The sequence below is a fragment of the Lontra canadensis genome, unplaced genomic scaffold (genome assembly GCF_010015895.1).
Source record: "Lontra canadensis isolate GAN:19392208 unplaced genomic scaffold, GSC_riverotter_1.0 scaffold160, whole genome shotgun sequence".
Lineage (NCBI taxonomy): Eukaryota > Metazoa > Chordata > Mammalia > Carnivora > Mustelidae > Lontra > Lontra canadensis.
Window position 1 is genome coordinate 900,782 of NW_022631154.1, and position 19,070 is coordinate 919,851.

At 61.6% G+C, this 19,070-nt stretch overlaps 1 protein-coding gene across 1 annotated transcript in view; it reads right to left on the reverse strand.

Moving 5' to 3' along the window:
- Nucleotides 1-19,070, reverse strand: part of KCNN3 (potassium calcium-activated channel subfamily N member 3) — a 119,892-nt gene that overhangs the window by 47,714 nt on the left and 53,108 nt on the right. The window contains exon 3 of the mRNA XM_032845124.1: nt 56-474. Within this exon, the coding sequence (XP_032701015.1) occupies nt 56-474 (419 nt within the window). The remainder of the gene's footprint in view (nt 1-55; nt 475-19,070) is intronic.

Here is a 19,070-nt window from a genome sequence, read left to right on the forward strand (position 1 = left end):
CCCCGCCCCCAGCCCCCGGGAGCGCGCGCCCCCCAGCCCCCGGGAGCGCGCCCACCTTTCGCAGACGCGCACGGTCCAGGCGGCGATGATCCACAGCGAGATGCTGAAGACCAGCAGCACCGTGCCGGGGCAGATGGTCATGAGCGTCTTCATGACGAAGCGCGTGTTGAAGTTGATCTTGTTGAGCGCGCCGATGCTGCGGGACGAGGCGTCGGTGAAGAGCTTGCTGTGCAGCAGCATGACGCGCGCGATCAGGTAGAGGCGCAGGAACATGGGGATGGACAGGATGATGTCCACGTCGGCCTCCGCCCGCGACGGCGCGTAGGAGAAGGCCAGGCGGGCGGTCCAGAAGAACTTGTACTCGCCGGGGATGGGGTGGATGGCGCACACCAGCATCTCCAGGCTGATGTGCAGGATCCGCTCGTAGGTCATGGCGATGCGCCAGTCATCCGCGCCGTTGTCGATCACGAAGAGCTGGCGGGAGCACAGGGCCGTTAGAGGGGCGGCGGCTTGTCCGGGGCGCTCTGGGGGCCCGCCTGTGCGCGCGGGCCTGCTGGCCTCTCCAGACCACTTCCCCCCGCCCGTGGCCTGAAATAGCTCTTTCAGGAAGTGCCAGAGGAGCCGCGGGTCTCGCGGGGCCCTGGACGGGGTGTGGAGATGAACGAGTCATGCCTCCTACCCAGCAAACCCCGGGGGGGCTTTGGAGAAGGAGCCCCAGCCGCCCGAGGGTGCCCCGTGAGGGCCCTGGGGCCACACTGCCTGGGGAAGGATCCCGACCCCAACGCGAAGGAGCCCTGTGACTGGGTATGTCATCGAACCTCGCTGTGCCTCGGCCGGCCCTGTGACGCGGCCCTGGGTCCGTGTGCATGGGGACCAGAAGCCCGCCTGGCGTCCCGGAAGCCCTCACCGTGACTGCCGTTAGCACCACCGGTGGACGCGCTCAGGACCGACAGACCGCCCTCGCCCTCCTGGCAGCTGAGACCCCTGCGGCCATGCCAGGAAGGTGAGCCTGTGCTGTGTGGCCGCCATGGCCGACGATGGGGCCCACACACCAGACAGGCCCAGGCCTCAAGGAGGTCCCACCTGAGAGTCCAGGCTAAACAGAACAGCTCTGAGCTATTCCACAAGGGGAACTAGAAGGCACTGTGGGGCCAGTGGGGCTCATCGGGGCTCGTGAGGAAGGTGTGACCCATAGCCAGGAGAGGTACTCATCAGCCCAGCGACCCGCCAGCACACCCCTCCCGCCTTCCCCAGGGCAGCTGAGCCGGGGCTTGGGGGTTAGCCTTCCAGACACAGCTTTCCACCATCTGCAGACACAGAAAAGCCCTAAATGGCTGCTCAGTGGGTCCCCTCTGCTCCTAACTGCCACCAATGGGCCAAGCCATGGCAATGTGACTGCTGGCCACACTCGTCAAACAGGAAATGAAAACCATCCGCCCTATAATAAAGAACTGCATCGGGTTACTATAGTAACCGGGGTCCCCGTGGGCAGGAACCTCTGTGACTCCCTGATGGGGAGCGAGACTGCAGCCCTCCGTGCTCTGAGAGAGCACATCACGGCTCTGCCCAGCTTGCCAGGAAGGGGCTGGTCTGGGGGCACGGACACCCCGCCTCTTGCGCGTGCTCTGCCGGGTTCGGTTTCCTTGTGCAGGAGGAGGGGTGGGGGGCCATGGGGCACAGCAGGTGAGCCACACGGAGGGTTCCACGTCCACTTCAGTGGGCCGCACGCTGCTCCACGCCCATTTCCACCTCTCCGCCACGGAGCTCTTCCTTTCAAACCTGCCGACCTTGTGGGACAAGCATTGGGGCCAGCAGTGCAGACGACAGGAGGAAATGTGCTTCACCAGCCACTCTCAAAATGGCCCGGGGGCACTCATCACCACGGTGTGCGGGGGTGTTGGGGTGGGCTGGGGGATGGAGCTGGCTAGACAGCCTCTGCCAGCTGGGGCACCAGGCCAGGCCGCTGGGGGTCTGCAGGGTAGCCGATGTGGCCCAGGAGACTGCACTACTGTCCCACACGAGGACCCCCTTATGCCCACTGGAGTCCTGGCGCAGACCCCACCTCTCGACCTGGTGGGCCCCTACACACTGTGTTCTCACTCAGCTTCCTGCGAGTCCCTGACACACGGCAGAGCTTGGGGTGCACTTGCTTCCTGTCTGGCTCTCCCTGGGACGCTAGAACCACTGGGAGAGTTTGTGGAAACAGTTGGATCGGATCTCTGAGTGGGAGGCACCAGCACTGGGATTTTTGTTGGAGCTCCCCAGTGGACTGAAGTGTCTCCCGGACTGGGAGTCACCAGCACAGGACTCCCGAGGGATAGGGGCCGCATCCTCCTTGTTCCCTGGGGCACCGCCAGTCCCCAGCCCCATTCTGCACTTGGAGCAGGTGTTTGGTGGACACGTGTTTAGTGTCTGGGGGACAGTGGCTTACTGGGGGAGCCCGCGGGGTGAGCGCCCCTCTCTTGGGCTCAGTCTCCTCCTCTGAGGAAGCAGGTGCTGGCCAGATGGTCCCCAAGACACCGTCTCCTCTGAAGACCGTCTGGCTCGGCGCCTCCCTCCTGTGTGTCCAGGGGGCTCGTGAGCTCTCCAGCGACAGGACCTACTCCTGGCATGTGTCCTCCCTCTCCAGCCCCCAGGAGGGCAGCGGGCGCACTGTGGGCAGGCACAGGATTTCAGCGACTAAGTGGTGTGTAGCAGGATGACTATGTTATGTGAAAAAGAGGACAGATGGCCTGGGCCCCTTGTCGACCACCCGGGATGGGAATTCCTGTGGAAAACTCGTTCCTAAGCCTATGACCAATGAAGTACCTAAGGGTCCACCTTAGCCACGGGCTGGGCACCTCCTTTCCCAGGGGGTGCTCCAGCCAGACTAAATAAAGCCTTAGAAAGTTCTGGAGCTACTCCGGAACACGGCTCTTGAGAGCACTGGCCCAGAGGGGTGAGAGGAAGGGGGAAGCAAGTCCAGCAAAGGACCGTCCTCCCCTGAGGTGTGGTCCCAGCCACACAGCCAGGGTTCCGCAGCACCCCGGTTGAGAATGGTGGAAGCACGCCGAGGGGCTGTTGGGGCCTGGCCTGGGGCAGGGGCGCCAGGGAGCCCTGGAGAGCTCGGCTCTGGGCAGTCACTGAGCAGCCACCGCCAAGGCCCACGCAGACCAGTGGGTTTCCTCCTACTGTGGTTCCTCACACTGGTTTCCCAGGGTGGGGGGATGCCCCACGGTCCCCGTTGCTGGGACTTTCTTCCTCCTAAGCCTCCAGGAGTGATCTCAGCCCGTTGGGTCTGGCCGGCCGGAGGGAGCAGGGTGCAGGGCAGGCCCGCAGGCCCGGGCCTCTCCTGCTGCGATGGCGTCCTCGCCTCAGGCTTTCCGGCCTGTGAGGGTCACCCCAGAGCTGTGGGACGGGGATATAACACGACAGAAAGGTCCCATGTGTCCCTTCGCAAAGCTTGGACTAGAGGGAAGGGAGAACCAAGTCAGCTCGACTCCGTTCTACAGAACAGTTGGGAAGAGCCGACGGCCGGCGCTCCTGGACTTGCAGTGGGGTCCCTGCCCGGCCCCACCCGGTGGCTTGGCCTGGCCAACCCCAACCGAGCTCAGAACCCCAGTGCCGGCTGCGGTCTGCAGCCTCACCCGCAAAGCCCACTCTGCACTGGAGCACAGGCTGCCTCCCGCCCTGGGAACGCCGCCAGGGAAGGGACGAGCCCTCGGCTGTGCGGAGACAGAGTGCCCACCCGTGTGCCCACGCCTGGCCCCAGCGCCGCCACACACCGTGACCGAGGACCATCTCACGTGTCCCCGGCCAGAGAAAAGACCCATCTCCGAAGTTCAGAGTATGCTCGCCAATGAGCGCACGCCCTTTCGTGGCCGCGTGAAGCAGAGCCCTATGAGTCAGGCTGTCCTGAGTCGGGGACCCCGGAGGTGAGCTAAGGAAGGGGCTGTCCCATGCTCTCCCCCACTGAGGAGGCAGTGATGTGGGGACTGGTGTCCGCGAGCTGGACTGTGGCTGTCATTCCACGATGCAGACTGCAACGTCTACAGTTTTATGTGTCGATTATTCCTCGATAGAAAAGAACCGACCAGGGGGGACACAGTGGGGACATGGTGGGGACTTAAACACGAGTCCGACCCTTGTCCAGGAACCAGCTGGTGACCTCACGTAGCTCTGACACGAGACACAGGGCGAGGGCGCGTCCAGGAAGCTTCTGGGGCGAGGCAGGGCTGGGATCCCGTCTCGCACGCACGTGTGCGGCTGCTTGTGCAGGCGGCCCCCGGCCCGCTGGATTTCTCCTTCACCCAGTGCTGTGCCTCTCCTCCCAGCGCAAGGGGCCGTCCACCTCTCGGCCCCTGCGATCTGAACCTGGCCACGTGCCTGGCTTTGGGGTATAACAGGGGTCAGGAAGGGTCCGTGCCGTGGAGCCTGCTTTGGACACCCTGTTTTCCCCGTCGCCCCCGCCTGCCTCCCGCACCAGCCGCATGACCCCAGGGAGACCAGGCCAGATCGCCAACCCACAGATCATGACGGATTGAGGGTCGTCTCAAGACACCATCTGGGAGCGCCTTCTTATGCCACAAAAGGGACATACCACAAACCTGGCTTGTGCACTTAGGGAGCAGGCGTGTGGGAAGAGTGCCCCCCCTTCCCTCCAGCGTGTCATGGCGCTGGCCCCCTCCTGCCCCTGCACGCTCCCCAGTCTGGGCAGGACAGTCTGGCTGCCATCATGGAGCAACGGTCTGGGGACAGGACCATGACAAGGGCACGCCAGCTCCCCCCCACCCCTGCCCCATCCTGGAGACACACCATCTCACAAGCCTGCACCTGACCCCACGCCACGTCGTCACTTTGCCTGCAAAGTGCTCCTCCCCCGTGAGGGAGTCAGCCGCAGACAGAGTCAAGTACAAAGGCAAGACAGAATTTTCGGGTGTGCATGGGGGAAACCTGCAGCGAGTTCGGGGGCGCCGAGTCTTGCTGGCAAATCTGGGGGTTAGCAAAGGAGTAGCAACGAGCAAAGGGGTCCATGTGGCGCTCTTCCGTTGAACGGCCCGTCCGAGGTCCGGAAAAGCTCCGACTTCCATCATTTACGAATTCTCCAGAAATCGTCATGTTGGAGCTGAGGCTCACGACAGAGAGTGGGTCCCTCGCCGGTGGCCCAGCCGTAGTCTAGCAGTGGGCGTGCTGCCTCGGTCCCCAGAACCGGCCCCCGCCCAGGGCCAGCTGGTCCCCTCAGGACAGGTGTGCGGCAGCTCAAGCCCACGGGGTCGGCGATGGGGCCGGGACAGGCAGGCGGGGCCCCGCCCCAGAGCTCCCCTGTCACCCTGACGGCAGAGCGCCTGCCTTTCCCACACGGGAAACCAGCCTTTTGGGGTTTTTCCTTTTAGGCAAAGTGAGTTTGGAGTTGATTCACTGGGTTTGCCTGCTTCCCTGTGCTATTTTGAAAGCCCAAGGCCTTTCAGGCTCTTTATATAAGCAACACCTTTCATCGGAATGTTCTCGGCTGTTAGGGGAGATCCTGCTCAGACATTTTCTGACTAACCTGAAAAGCTGTAATTCTCAAGCAACTAGGAATTTTTTTAAATTAAAGGAGAAGAAGTGGAAAAGGCCTTTTGTGTTCTCTACTGTTCTCTCTCTGCGGCAGAAAACCTCCAGGGAAGATTTTCATCATTTAAAAAATATATATATGCGGAAAAAAAGCAAAAAAAAATAAATATTTGCTTAAAATCCAGTAATTATTTATTATTTATTTTACATATTTTTTATATTAAATTTTTTTTTTAATCCTGGAGCATATATTATGCACGTACACTATTACTATGGGAGTTTCCATGGAAACATCGCAAGTCCTGTAATACCTAATTAGGTTTCCCCAAGGACAAGCGCTGATTGCCAGGGATGAAACGCACGTCTGGGTTTGCAGGGAGGGTTAACACAACATCCCCAGTCAGTGAAGGTGCCATGTTGCTGCTGAAGAAAGGGAGGAAGGGGGGAAAGCAGAGATGTTCAAAACGGATCTCTGAACGAGGCCAGCACGTACGTGGGCTGCCAGGAAAGTCTGATGACTCCACCGCCATGGAGACCCTCAGCGGGTTGGGGTGCGCTCGCCAGCTCTGTGTCTTTCCAAGAAACCCTCCCTGTCGGAAAGTGCCCTGGATCCCATGGGAGCTCTCAGCCTGGCAGAGTCAGCCCACGGGCTCCCGCGGCACGCATGAGAGCCACAGGGACTTCTGAGCCTGAGGTTGGTTTGGGACTGCTGGGGACCAGGGTGACCATACACCCTTTCCTGTCCCCAATCTCAGAGAATGAAAGTCAGTGGTGGCATTTGAGAAAGCCAGCATGTTTCACGCACATAACAAGAATTCCTTGATCCCTGGCCGTGACACCACTGGGGATGGCATTTTGTCACTGACCGTCCATGTGTGGGCAAGTCCCTGTCTCTCTCTGGTCCTCAGACTCCCCATCTGAAGTGCGGAAGGGTGGGTCCGTTGGTGACTTTCTGTTTTCTCCTAGCTGTGGAGCCGTGTCTTCTAATGGGACTTCTCACAGGCGCCCGGTATGGGGAACGGATAAACTCAGAGCTGTTCCACAAAGCATAGAGAGAAGCAGTGGGAGGCCAACCGTTCACCAGCCTCTCTAGCCTAGCCTTCCGTGATGGCCCCATACACCTCTGACAGCCTTTCTGTTGGAAACCCATGGGTGGGACCAGCTGGCCTCTGGTTGCAGGGAGGAATAAGGCATGGGGCTGGACATCAAGGTGCTTTGGGTCTAAGTCGCGAGAAGCTGATGCTCGGACGTGACACTGACCCAGATCCGCTCATTGGTCGGCTCACTCGTTCCTTCACTCGCTCAGCATGGGCCGTCCCTGTTATACGACTGCCTCCACGCCAAGCTCTAGGGATAGAGTGGGAACAAGTAGACAAGGCCTCTTTCCTTAGGGAGTTTATGTTCCAGTGGAGACAAAACAGATAGTAAACATGTAAACACTGAACTTCAGGGTGCCATGCCAGGTCCCAGGAGACTAAGATAGGGCAGAGGCAATGAGAGCAGCCTGGCTGCAGGAGTGTCGTCCTCGGCAGGCCGCCCAGGGCAGCTCCCTGAGGAGCACACCTGTGAAAGGTGAGCCTGCAAAGGCATGCATCCCAGGCAGGGACAGTAAGTGCAAAGGTCCTGGGGCACGGCGGGGCTGAGAGAGTTTGAGAGAAGAAAGAGGGCCAACGTGGGAAATAAGCCAAGGCAGTGTCAGATGGGGGCCCAGAAGCCACGGGGGAGCTGTCTCCGAGGGCGGGAAGGCCGCCAGCCCATGCCTGCCAGGTCTACCCCTGAACACAGACTGCCCATGGGTGGAATCTGTGAGTGTGGTCATCAGCCCAGGCGGCCATAACAGAGCACCACACCAGGCGGCTACACGGCCAAACGGCTCTGTCACGGCCCCACAGGCCGGGGGTCCCAGATCAGAGGGGCAGCACAGCCACATGCTGGCCAGTGCCCCTCCCCACATGCGGCGGAGGCCGAGCAGACACTGCTCTCCCCGGCTTCTCTTCTGAGCCAGTCCCATCTGCTAAGCCACTCTTAAGACCTCATTTAACCTTGATGACCTCCCGCAGACCCCATCTCCAAACACAGTGGTGCTGAGGGTTAGGGCTCCGGCATGGGGATCCAAGAGGACCCAGTACAGCCCCTAGTGACGTTCCTGTGTGCTCTCGTCATCCAGGAGCCCAACCACAGGCTGCGACCACTGAGTCTACACAGGCCATCATCCACAGCCTCGCCATCTCCTGTAAGGAAGCAGCAGTGTGCCCGTCGAGCGAGGAAGAAAGTAAAGGCCACGGAGGCTGAACCCGCCCCCCAGGGCCCCCCTGCCCCCCGTCAGCTGCCCGCCTGCCAGGCAGAGCCCTCTAGGTTAGGGACCAGCCAGTTTGGGTTCTACTGTGTTTCTTGTAAAGAAAGTTCAAGGCCACTTCTTTCAGAAGAAACTTCCCAGAGCGCAGGGTCAGTACGCAAGAGGCCAGGATCTGCCTCCCCCCACCCTCGCCCCCGTGGTGACCGGCCGGCCAGACTGGTCTCCTGCTGGGGACCTAGGACAGGGGCTTGCATTTCCACAAGAAACGCTCCTGTCCCCTTCCTTGACCGCGCTCAGCCCCTCCTGGGTGCAGATTGGATGGCGTGGAGGCCCAGTGGGAAGAGACCATCTTTGTTAGGAGCCCCCGGCCCCGCCAGCATGTTTGCAGATGCAGAGGATTCCTTTGAGGCCCACCTGTGGGGGCTCGGAACAGACCTCCTCTGGGCTTACGTTACCTGCCCTGGAAGTGAAGAGGAGAGCCGGGGTGGGGGGTCAGGAGGAGAGGGTCAGTGGTGGCTGAGGAGCACCGGGGGCCAGGTGGGAGGACAGGGCCCACTCAGGAGCAGCTGTCACTGCCTGGGGCAGAAGGGTCAGGGGTTCATGTGGTTGGTCATGCCTGTCCTGTGGGGAAGAACCAGGAGGTGACGGTGCCCACAGGGGTCCCCAGTGCAGGACGGGCTGTGGAATCCAGCAGGAGCAGGAGTCTGGTACCCGAGGAGCAGCCGAGAGAGAGACAGAAGTCCCCAAGAGTCCCAGAGACCTTTGGAGAGACACCAGGTACGTCCTTGTGTGGGGTGGGAGTTCGCCCAACTCCACGTGAAGCAAGAGCAAGGAGGCCCGGCCCTGGGTCAGAGCAGCCGTGGCCTGGGCCTGTCCACTGTCACTGCTGCTAGAGCAGATGATGGGAAAGGCGAGCCAGGCTGAGCCACTGCCCTTCTGGGAGAGCCTTTCAGTGGCTCCCCAGAGTGGTCAGGACCCAAGCCAACTTCCCAGGTGTACGTGGCAAAGGGGACCTTCCCCACGTGGCCCCACGTGGCATCTCCTTCCAGCCAACCCTGGTCCCTCATGATCGCAGAACTCGTGTCCCTCTGAGTTCCGTATGAGCAGTGCCCTCCTGTCCCCATCCTCCCCGGGGAGCCCCTCTCGCCCCTGAGGACCCAGATCAAAGTTTTCCCTTCCATAGGCTGAGTCAGATGCCCTCCCTGGGACTTCCCCAGCCCTGTGCCCGAGGCCGCCACGGACGGGCCCAGAGAGCAGCCAGGAAGGCCCGGAGTGCTCACCCTAGCTCCGGGGTACGTGGGGAGGGAGCAGCAGGGTGCTGGCCATCTCCATCCCCCATCATACTGGACACCATGTGCTCCAACCTCCCTGTACTTGGACACCCCCTCATTTAGCCCTGAGCAGGGCTCGGGGATAAGTGTCATCATTCCCATTATACAGATAGGGAAACTGAGGCTGCAGGCGATGAAGTAACTTGTTCGAGCTGCACAGTTCACAAGGAGCAGATCTGGGCCCCACAGTTGGTGTGGACAACCCCAAGCCCCGCGAGGGGTCTCAGGGGGTGGCCCCCGGGGTTTGCCCACGCGGCCCAGGCAGCGGGCGCCTCTGGCAAGTCAGGGGGCAAGAAGGTTCCTGAGCACGCGCAGCGTCTGGGGTGAGAAGGACTGTTTTCCGTACAGGAGCTTCTGATCGTTTCCATTTGCTTTTGCCGCGGGAACCCATCCCACCGAGCGTGTGGAGAGGCGGTGCCCTCACCGGGCCTGCTCACCACGGGCAGCATGTTTGCTAAAAACTAAGAAGCTTCTGGATCTTTCAGCAACTGGGGGAGCTGAGGAGCCAGGTCGGGACCAGGCGTTCCGGGTGGTGGGAATTTCTGTCCCCCAACTGACTGACAAGCCCGTCGGCTTGGGAACCACTGAGCCCTCCACTCAGGGGGCCGTCCTGCTGGGCGGAGGGGGCGGCTGGGCTTGACCCAAGTCCGTCTTGGTCCTTGCTGCGGCCTCCCATTTACAGGGCTGACGTCCCCAAGACTGCGCAGCCAGTGAGGGGTGGAGGCAGGACTTGAGGCCACAGTCCGTGCTCTCATCTATTAAGAGAGTTGGTCCCCACTGGAGCCGCCGCACCAGAGGCCTGGCCCTGCTGCCTGGGCTCCCACCAGGCTCCTGCAGGACAGGAGGCCTCGGGGCGGGGCAGGGCCAAAGCAGGCACCCGGGCTCCAGAAACGGGGCCGTCCCAGTGACCTTGCAAATGGTGGCAGATTCTCTGAGAGTGGGATTCGCTAAGGTCTTAAGACGATTCATTGTAACTATTTAAAAAAAAACCAAAAACATTTTAATTGCTCACCATTTCTATGATTGTCCGAGGCAGAATCGTCTCTCGCAACGTATGCACAAGGTAAAGCTACCAGAGTATTTAAAAGAGAATTACTAATAACAACTGCTAATAATTAAAGGAAAGAAGAAGAAAGCCAGTGTGGAAACAACGGAACACTCATCAGAGGGAAGCCGCTGGATAAGTCGCGGAGTTCTGTGTGCGACTCGCGGCTGCTGGTTTTAAGAAAGGCCTGGACCTCGGGGTGGCGACTTCCAGAATACTCGTGATACAATATCGCCTGAAGAGTGGAAACTGCTGTGTGGCGGGCATAGTGCGATTCCTCTTTTTTAAAAAAAAGCAAACAGAGGGGCGCCTGGGTGCCTCAGTCGCTAAGTGTCTGCCTTCAGCTCAGGTCATGACCTCAGGGTCCTGGGATCGAGCCCCGCATTGGGCTCTCTGCTCAGCGGGGAGCCTGCTTCCCCTCACCCCTCTGCCGACTTGTGATCTCTGTCTGTCAGATAAATAAATAAAATCTTCAAAAAAAAAAAAAAAGCAAACAGCACTGCACAGAAGCCAAAGCCGTGCCTGTCCGCGCACAAAGACACACACAGCAAGGCAGTGCGCACCCTCGGGCCATCTGGTCCCCACCGGCACGCCAAGGACGCGGCTAAGACCAGGGCAGTGGCTGGCTACTTCCCTGTAACAGCAAGAGCACACTCGTGTGAAAACGCACGCATGTTGCTTTTGTAATCCTGGAAACCCAATGAAGTATTTTTTTCTGAAAAACTGTCCTGGGGACTCTACCCGCTGAGCCCCACGGGGACGTTCCGTGGTCGTTGTTCGAGGGACACGGCTCTCCCGAGCCTTCCCTCCCCGTCGTCTTCCACAGAGAGCTTTGAGGCTCAGGAGGCTAGGAACAAAGCCAGGCTCCCCTCAACAGGCCGCCCCCAGGCCAACGTCATCACTGGCCGCAGCCCCCCAGCCTAGCCCCCCCACCCCGCGGAAAGGAATTCCACAAGCGCTCCCTCCAGGCTCCCTGGTTACGAAAATTCACGTAGGCAGGGAAGGCCACGTTGGCCCATAGCCCCCCTGCCTGCCTACCCCACGTAGCCAGAGGCCTGGTCTCCCTGGGGAGGAGGTGGCCTTCCTCACCGTCTCCCGTCTCCCTCCGCTGTTCCTGCATTCAGGAGGGAGGGGCGGGGACAGGCCCAGGAGCCACAGTCACCAAGGTGGCTGCTGGGGGTGAAGGCTCACTGGGGACTTGGCCACCACGTGCCAGGCATAGCACCAGACCCCACGGGGTGCGGTGGGGACGAGGACGTACATTCCTGCCCAGCTGGGAGCTTGGACATCTGCAGGCATAAGCAAGGACGGGGCTGTGGACGCGGCCAGCTGGGCGGCGAGCGGAGGGCGAAGGGCGGCCACTGTTTGCTCAGCGTGGACCCACACCCCTGGGGCTCCTGCTCCCGGTCTCCCAAATAGAAGGCCATGCTCCAGAACTCCTCCAGGCCACGGAGCCGGGCCCTCCCCACTCGGAGGCTGCCCTTCAGATGTCCAGGACCCCGAATTCCCACCTGAGCCTGCTGCTCCAGCTGCCCTCCGGTGGGCAGAGCACAGCTGCCTGTTCCAGGGGCTGGAAGCCCTGGGGCAGGGGGTAGGGCTGGCGGGCATCCCGCCTGAGGGCTGAGGTGACCCCAGAGAGTCCTCAGGGCAATGCAAGAGCTGGGGATGGTAGGGACCCAGAGCTGGGGACTTGCGTGCTGGCCCCAGGCCGTGAAGACAGGGGTCTGCCCATACCCTCTCTGTCTGGGGGTTGGGTAGAGACAATAGCCGAGGCGGTATTTTCTAGACTGTTCGCAGGTCAAGCCAACAGGACTCTGCCACTCCCTCTCCAATGGCCCTTCCTCCCTCCGCCCACCTGCAGGGCTGCCCTTGCTTCCAGACTTGCTCTGAAGAGGGTTCTGCTGGGTGTTACCCATGAAAAGGGGCCGCTGGGGTCCCTGTTTGGAAATTCTCCTGGAGGTTCACTGGCCTTGTTTGCATATTAAAGGTTCTGAGAAACCCTAAGGAAAAGAAACCTGCTGGTCTCCGAGAAGTAGTTTTCTGCCGGACTCTTGTTCCTGTTTCAAGGCACACTTGGAAGTGTGGGGTGCAGGGGTGTCTCCTGAGACCAGGGACCCGCTCTTCCGCGCCCCGGACAGCCGCGCACCCACGCCTTCCTCAGCAGGGGCACCCGGGAGCGGGGGCCAGGCTGCGGCAGCCTCGGGCGCCGGCTCCCGTCAGCAGCCAAACCCCGGGGCTGTGGAGGAAATTCTGGAACAAACAGCCCGCCGCCCTCACCAGGTGGCAGGCACAGGTCTCACCCACAAGGACAGACTCCTTCAGTCCCCAAAACACCCCGATGTGGGGCCCTATGATTACCAAGTTTAAAGATGAGGAGGCAGAGGCAGGGTGAGTTAGTGACTCGCCCATGGTCACCCCAGGTCACGCAGCTGGGCAGGGAGGAGGCCAGCCCAGGCCCCGCCGTCTGGCTCCAGAGTCCGTGTGTGCCAGCCTTCCACGGCTGCCCTAACACGTCTGCACAAAACCCGCGACGTGAAACCACACGAGCTCTGCTCTCGCGGTGTCGGAGGCCGGAAGTCTGACATCAGCCGCACTGGACCGAAGCCCAGGCCGTGGGCAGGGCTGGCTCCTGCCGGGGCCCTGAGCCCTTTCCTGCCCCTCCCGCCGCTGGCTTCCCTGTGAGTTCCCACACCTCGCGCTTCCTCTCCGACCCGCTTCCGTAAGGACACGTGTGACCACGGTTAGGGCTACCCGGCAAATCCAGCACTACCCCGTGTCGAGATCTGAGTGGGACCTGCTCAGTCCCTTTTGCCGTGGAAGGTGAGACTCGCCGACTCCAGGGACTGTGCCCAGGTACCTGGGGGCCCGCATTCAGCCTGTCGCAGCTTCTAACTCCCTGCTTGTGAGCGCGGCTCTCAAAGCCACCCCGGGGGGCTGTGGCCATCCTACACCCTAGGATGGCTGAGCCTCTGAGCAGCCAGAGAGCTGCCAAAGTCCCCCCGGGGGGTAAAGGGCGCCGCGAGGACAGACGTGGAGGACTGGCTCCCGTGCCTCTGCCCCACCCCTGCGCCCCGCCCCCGCCCCTGCCCTCCCCTGTGCCCCTGCAGCCACTCCTGCGCCCGCTGCTGGAGGGCTCCGGGTGTGCGGTGCCTCAGGGGGTGGAAGCAGATGCCGTTGTTACCTTCTAGACGAGCCCTCTGGCCCCAAGACAGCGTGAGGAGGGCTCTGACCTGCCTTCCCGCGTGATGTACCGCCCGCGGCGAGCCTCCCTGGGAGCTCGGAGGCACCGGGTAAAGGACGCCCCATCTGGAAAGCAGAATCTCAGAGGGGTTTGCACCCCTGGGCTCCCTGCGCCCCGGTCTTAGTCACCATCACTGAAGGCGGAAACAGCGGCCCCAGTGCCCATTACCGATGGGTGACAGGAGCCGCAGAGTGCGGCAGAGGTTGCCGCGGGACTGTCGCTCGGGCCTGAGGAGGAGGGAACTTCTAGCTTCGCTGGGACAGTCACGAGCGTCGAGGACGTCACGCGCCCGAAATAACCGGTCACCGTCAGGAGGAGCCCAAGCCATGCAGGAGGCCCGTCGTGTCACCAGCCCCGCAGATCAGAGCAGGGGCGGCCTCAGGGCGGGGGCAGGAGGAACGGAGGGTCCGGGCTCGGCGGGACGGGATTTCGGGCCCGCGCGGTGATGGGTTCTGGAGGCCCACGGCGGGAGCGTGTTGGATAACCCGACGTGAGCCCCTGAAGTGGGCGACACGGTGGATGTCCTGTCGCGTATTTTATTGCAACTTTAAAAAGAGTCCGGGCAGAGTGGGGTCTGTCCCTTCCTGTGGCAGGTGCGATGGGGGCTCCCCAGCCGTCTGCCCATGACCTCTGGGGTGCTGGCTCTTCTAGGAGCCCCCACCCTGCTGAGGAAACAGCCACCCCAGGCGTCAAGATAGAACTGAAGCGCTAGGCCCGGGGGAGGCGGCCGGACCGATTAGGCCGGCGGTGCCAGGGGGACAGCGGATGGCCCGTCCTTCCCGGGACTGTCCAGAGGCAGCCGGCGCTCAGACCGGAGTTTGTAAGTAACTTGAGAGCGAAGCAAGCCTCTCCTGTGCGCGTCGTGTCCCCCGTTGCCAAACGAATGGTTACAAGCTACCTGAGGGTTTTAAACTGCTCTGCTGTTTGCTGGAACCCAGCAGGAGGGACAGACCTGCTGCAGGAGGGGGACTCACACTCCTCCGGGCACCGTGCCAGCGCCTCGGAAAACCGCCAACCCGTCCAAGAGCACCCCGTCCGTGAAAGCACCCTTCCGCGGGGCCGGAGGGCGCAGGGGACGGGATCGCAGGGACCTCCAAGTGGCAGCGGAAGGAAGCCGCACAGGGCCGTGGCCGCCTGAGGGGGGCTGCGGGCAGAGGAGCAAAAGTCCTGTCTCCACTGTGGGGATCCGGAAAGGGAGCTTCCCGGTGTTGCCACCGGGGTCCCTCTGCTGGGGGTCAGCCTTGCTTCTAGAGCCAGATCCTCCTCCCTTACCAGGCCGTCGCGTGAAATGGCCTTTCATCCAGCCACAGGAGGAGGGCGGCTCTTCGTGGAGCCCTGTCTATAAACACAGGCTAACAATAGGAACCAGAATATTCCACAGGAAACCGGCAGGACCTGCCCTCCCCACACAGAGCACGGAAGAGTTTCACGGGGATCCCTGCAAGCGTCCTTCCCAATTACAATCCCAGAGCCACAATAACCAACAGATAAGCTTACTCTGGTGACATCCAGGAGACCGAGCTCTCTTTAAAAGGAAAGGAAGTTTGCATGTTTTGTTACAACCGTCCTTTATTCCAGCTTAACTGGTCCCTAAGAGGCTCTCACTACAGCAAGAAGAATTCTGGCTCCAGAGATGGCCAAACCTTGCTGAGGGAAGGGAGGGAAGGACATTAGAGAAATTCCCCCCAGGGAAGTATTTTCTAAATAGAATCCCGACCTGTGCATCTGGGAAAGAAAGTCCTTTCCAGTCTATTCAGACGGACGGACCTTTCCTTGCCTCTGATCCAGGTAAAGTTGTGAGGCATGTCTGTCCCTGAAGATGTTGGCAAAACTAAAAGCCTCTGTGCACAGTCCCCTCCTGCGGCAGGTCTTCGGAGACGTCCTCACCTCCTGTGTGTCCAGCCAGGTCAAGGGTGGTTCCCCGAGCGGGGCCCTTGGCTCTGCCGAAGGGGCAGGAGGCCCCAACCCCAAACCACCCCACACAGGAACGCGCTCGGCTAGAGCACCTAGAAGCTGGTCTGCCCGTTCCAAGGGGGTACGGACAGTTCAATCCAGAAACGAGGGCTGTTTAAAAGCCGCAGTGAACCACGTGCCAAGCGAGGTGGCAGACGCGCAAACCAGGAAACGGGGAGCGAAGCTGCAAAACCACGGAGCTTTTCGGAGCCTGGCAAGGGCCTCATTGTCTCCGCCTGCAGCTGAGGCCCAGGCCTGGGTAACGGCGCACCCACCCCACGGCCGGAGGGCTGGACGCCTGCTCCTTAGAGAGGGGGTGACATGGCCAAGTTCACACGCGGAGTGCGGGGGAGGGCTGTGGGGGCCTGGGACCAGAAAGGCAGCCCTGGAGGGTGGTAGCGGACAGACCCCATTTGAAAGGCATAAGCCACATGAAAGGATTACCATTAATGATAGCTGCTAAACCCCACACTTTCAGTGAGTCCTGAACGATTCTTAGAATAAAGAAAGGAAGCATGGAATCAGTTTTAAGTCTTGTAACTTATTCAAGAGCTTGGGAACCATGACCCAAGCCGTTCGGGGTGGGGCACAAGGAGAAGACAAAATTCCCGCATAAATTACCTGTAAGTTGGCCCAGAGCAGTGACTTCACTGCCTCAGTCAGGGGCTGCCAGAGACCCTGGTTACCAGGCCAGCCTGCACATAACCCCCAGCTCAGCCCTGGGGGCCCACCGCTGCCCACCAAGGACGTACAGGAGGCCTTGTCCCCAGAGCTGCAGACAGACCTGCCGTTCTCCTCTGGGCTCTCTGGTGTGCGGATGAGGACCTGTCATCTGTCTGCTTGGGGCCTGCAGGCCCCCAGGGTCGGCCCTCCCTCTCCGCAGCCCCTCTGTGGGTCACGACCCCTCCTCACTCCCCACTTCAGCCACACTGGCCACCTTCGAGCTGGCACGCTCTCCTTCCCGACACACGGCCTCCTCGCCTGCTGTTTCCCTCGGCTTACGACCCGTTAGCCAGGTCCCTCCTGGGCTCCTGGTGGCCCTTCCCTGCCCTCCCTTAGGTGACTGAGATAGTCGCCCCCTTGGGTCACGTGTGTGTCTTGGGGACACTTGTGGAGTCTGTGTGGAAGGCATCTGGCTGTGACCGGGGCCTGTCTCCATGGCCTGAGGACCTGTGCAGATGTTAGTCACAGAAGCTCGGACATCAGGGCACCTCCATGATCTGGAGGCCCCGGCCCTCCCCGTGCGGGTCTCATCCGCTCAACTGGCCTCCAAGAAGGATCCTGGCTGCCTCGGGCTGAGCACCTGACAGAAAGCCCTTTCTGAACGCACAAGAACACGTAAGAAAGAGCGCACAGCAGGGTCCCGCTCCAGGGACAGCGACGCGGCCCTGCCCGCTGGCCGCACTATAAAGAAAAGGCTTCTTTGAGGTTGGGGCTCAGCGGTGGGACGTCCCCAGCTGACGTCGAAGGAGCGTGGAAGTGGTAGATAATTCTCTCATCTGCTGGATAAGGCATGGCGGGGGGTGGGCTCAGGGATGCGGGAGCCTGGAAGGCCCCCAAGAGACCCCCGGAGATGACAGTCACATGAACAAGGAGTCAATTACCCCCGAGGTAGCTCTGTGTGCGCCAGGCTGGGGGGCTCTCTCACATGAAGCCTGGACAGGGGAGGCTGGAATGGGAGCTGTAGCAGGCAGTGGTGGGGAGGGGTGGCCTGAGCCAGGCCTGGAGGCAGGTGCAGGGAGCTGGGGGCTGGGCGCCAGCACAGGTGCGATGTCGGAGCTGGGGGGAGGGGACGCCTCGCTGCAGGACGGAGCGGGGCCACTAAAGGTTCAGAGCAGGACAGGCGTGTGTGTCTCTCGGATTCCTCAGCAGCACTGGAGGTGGGGTGAGGCCGTGAGGGAGGGCCAGGAGGCGGGGAGCTGGCCAGAGACTCCCCGAACAAGCCACGTGAGGTCTGGTGCGGGGAGGTGGGTGGGGACCGTGAATGCCGCAGCGAGAGATGTCCTGTCCCAGGTGAACACGCTCGGCAACGCCAGACAGCTCCCACACTCTCCAGAGCCCGCGGTCTCCGCCTCGTATCTGAACTCTTGGCCCTTCCCCACAAACCTGAATTCTGGTCTCCAGGGCTCTTCACCGTCTGTCCACCCCCCCTGAATTACAGCCCGAGCATCGTCCTCCCCCGTGTGCAGGCAGGCGGAGGGCAGAGCCGGCCTCCCTCACGTCTCTGTCCTCCGCCTGCCAGCCCCGCACCAACACTGGGCAGCACACTCGTGCACACAGAGGCGTTTAGACAGAACTCCCACCGGAGGGAAACCCTGAGGGGCGTGCGCGCCCGGGCTACGGTCCTCCTGTCCGCAAAGGCTCAGGGAGGGGGACAAATTGGCTGTGTGGGAGACAGTCATGTTTCAGGAATTGTCGTGTCCATAAAGCGGTGGGCTCCGCAGGGGCTGAGGCTGGGCGCCGGGAGGGAGGGGAATGCGGCCCTCGGGTCCGCGGACGCCATGCTGGCCACCGGGCGTGCACCAGCTCCCGACGCCCGTCAACAAGGGCAGGACGTGGGGCATGCGGAGGGCGGGCTGCGGCTCCTCTGACTGTGGCTGGCTTCCGTGATGAACAAAAACGCTCTACACGTGAAGCCGGAGGAGCCCAAACAGTGACCGAACAGGGAAATGGCAAAGGCCACTGGGAGTCGGGGTCCGGCGTGTCATCCCGCTGTGCGCGGCCCAAAGAGCCACTCTGCTTCCTGAGGAGCCCGGGGCAGCCCCAAGCAGCTGCTCTTAGGACGGGGCCACCCCCGACCCCTGGGACCAGTCCCGAGAGGAGGAAGGGAGGCCCTGGCGTGCCCACCTCACCCCTTCCCCGAGGACAGGAGGCAGAGACAGCTTCGCCGTGGGGTCTCTCAGTGCTCCGATGGTCACCATGTGACCACACACGCTGGGGCAGGGTCGTGCTGATTCTTGGGGACTGTTGAGGAGGGGGATGGGGAGAAGTGGGACCCTGGAGACTGGCCGAGCAGGGCACCAGTCCGGCTCCTCTAGGAACCAGCTGTGTGATCTGGGGACGTTAACGAGCCCCTCTGAGCCTCGGTCTCCAGAGCAGCAGCATGGCTGGGCCTGGGAAAGGAGGTTCTCCGGGAAGCCCACCCCGAGGCTCCCCCCATCACTGCCCAGTTCTGTCCACTGTCCTCGTGGGAATTTACAGTGGCTCACCTGACTCGCACGAGAGCCTGTCCCTGTCCCTCCCCTCAGGCCCAAAGCTCTGGGATCTGTCATGTCATGACTGTAGCCCCAGTGCCCGGAAATGAGCAGCGTCCTTTACCTTTGCGCTGAGTGACCTGAACAGGGCACAGCGCCCGGCTTGTGGTGGGTGCCGAGGGGATGGTGGTCAGTCCAACCCAGACACCCGGACACCCAGAGGCCCTGGACACCTGGACACCCAGACACCTGGACATCTGGACACCTGGACACCAGGAAACCAGGACACCCAGACGGCTGAGCATTTGCAACAGAAACCCAGGTCTGGCCTGGAACCAGTCTGTAACTCACTGTGTGGACGTGGGTGAGTGGCCTCCCCCAGAGGCCTCAGTCTCCCCCATTCGGCGAGGAGAGTGGTCTGAAGACGGCCGCTGAGGCCCTCTCCAGGATTCTCTGGCTCCGCAGGACTCTGGGCCAG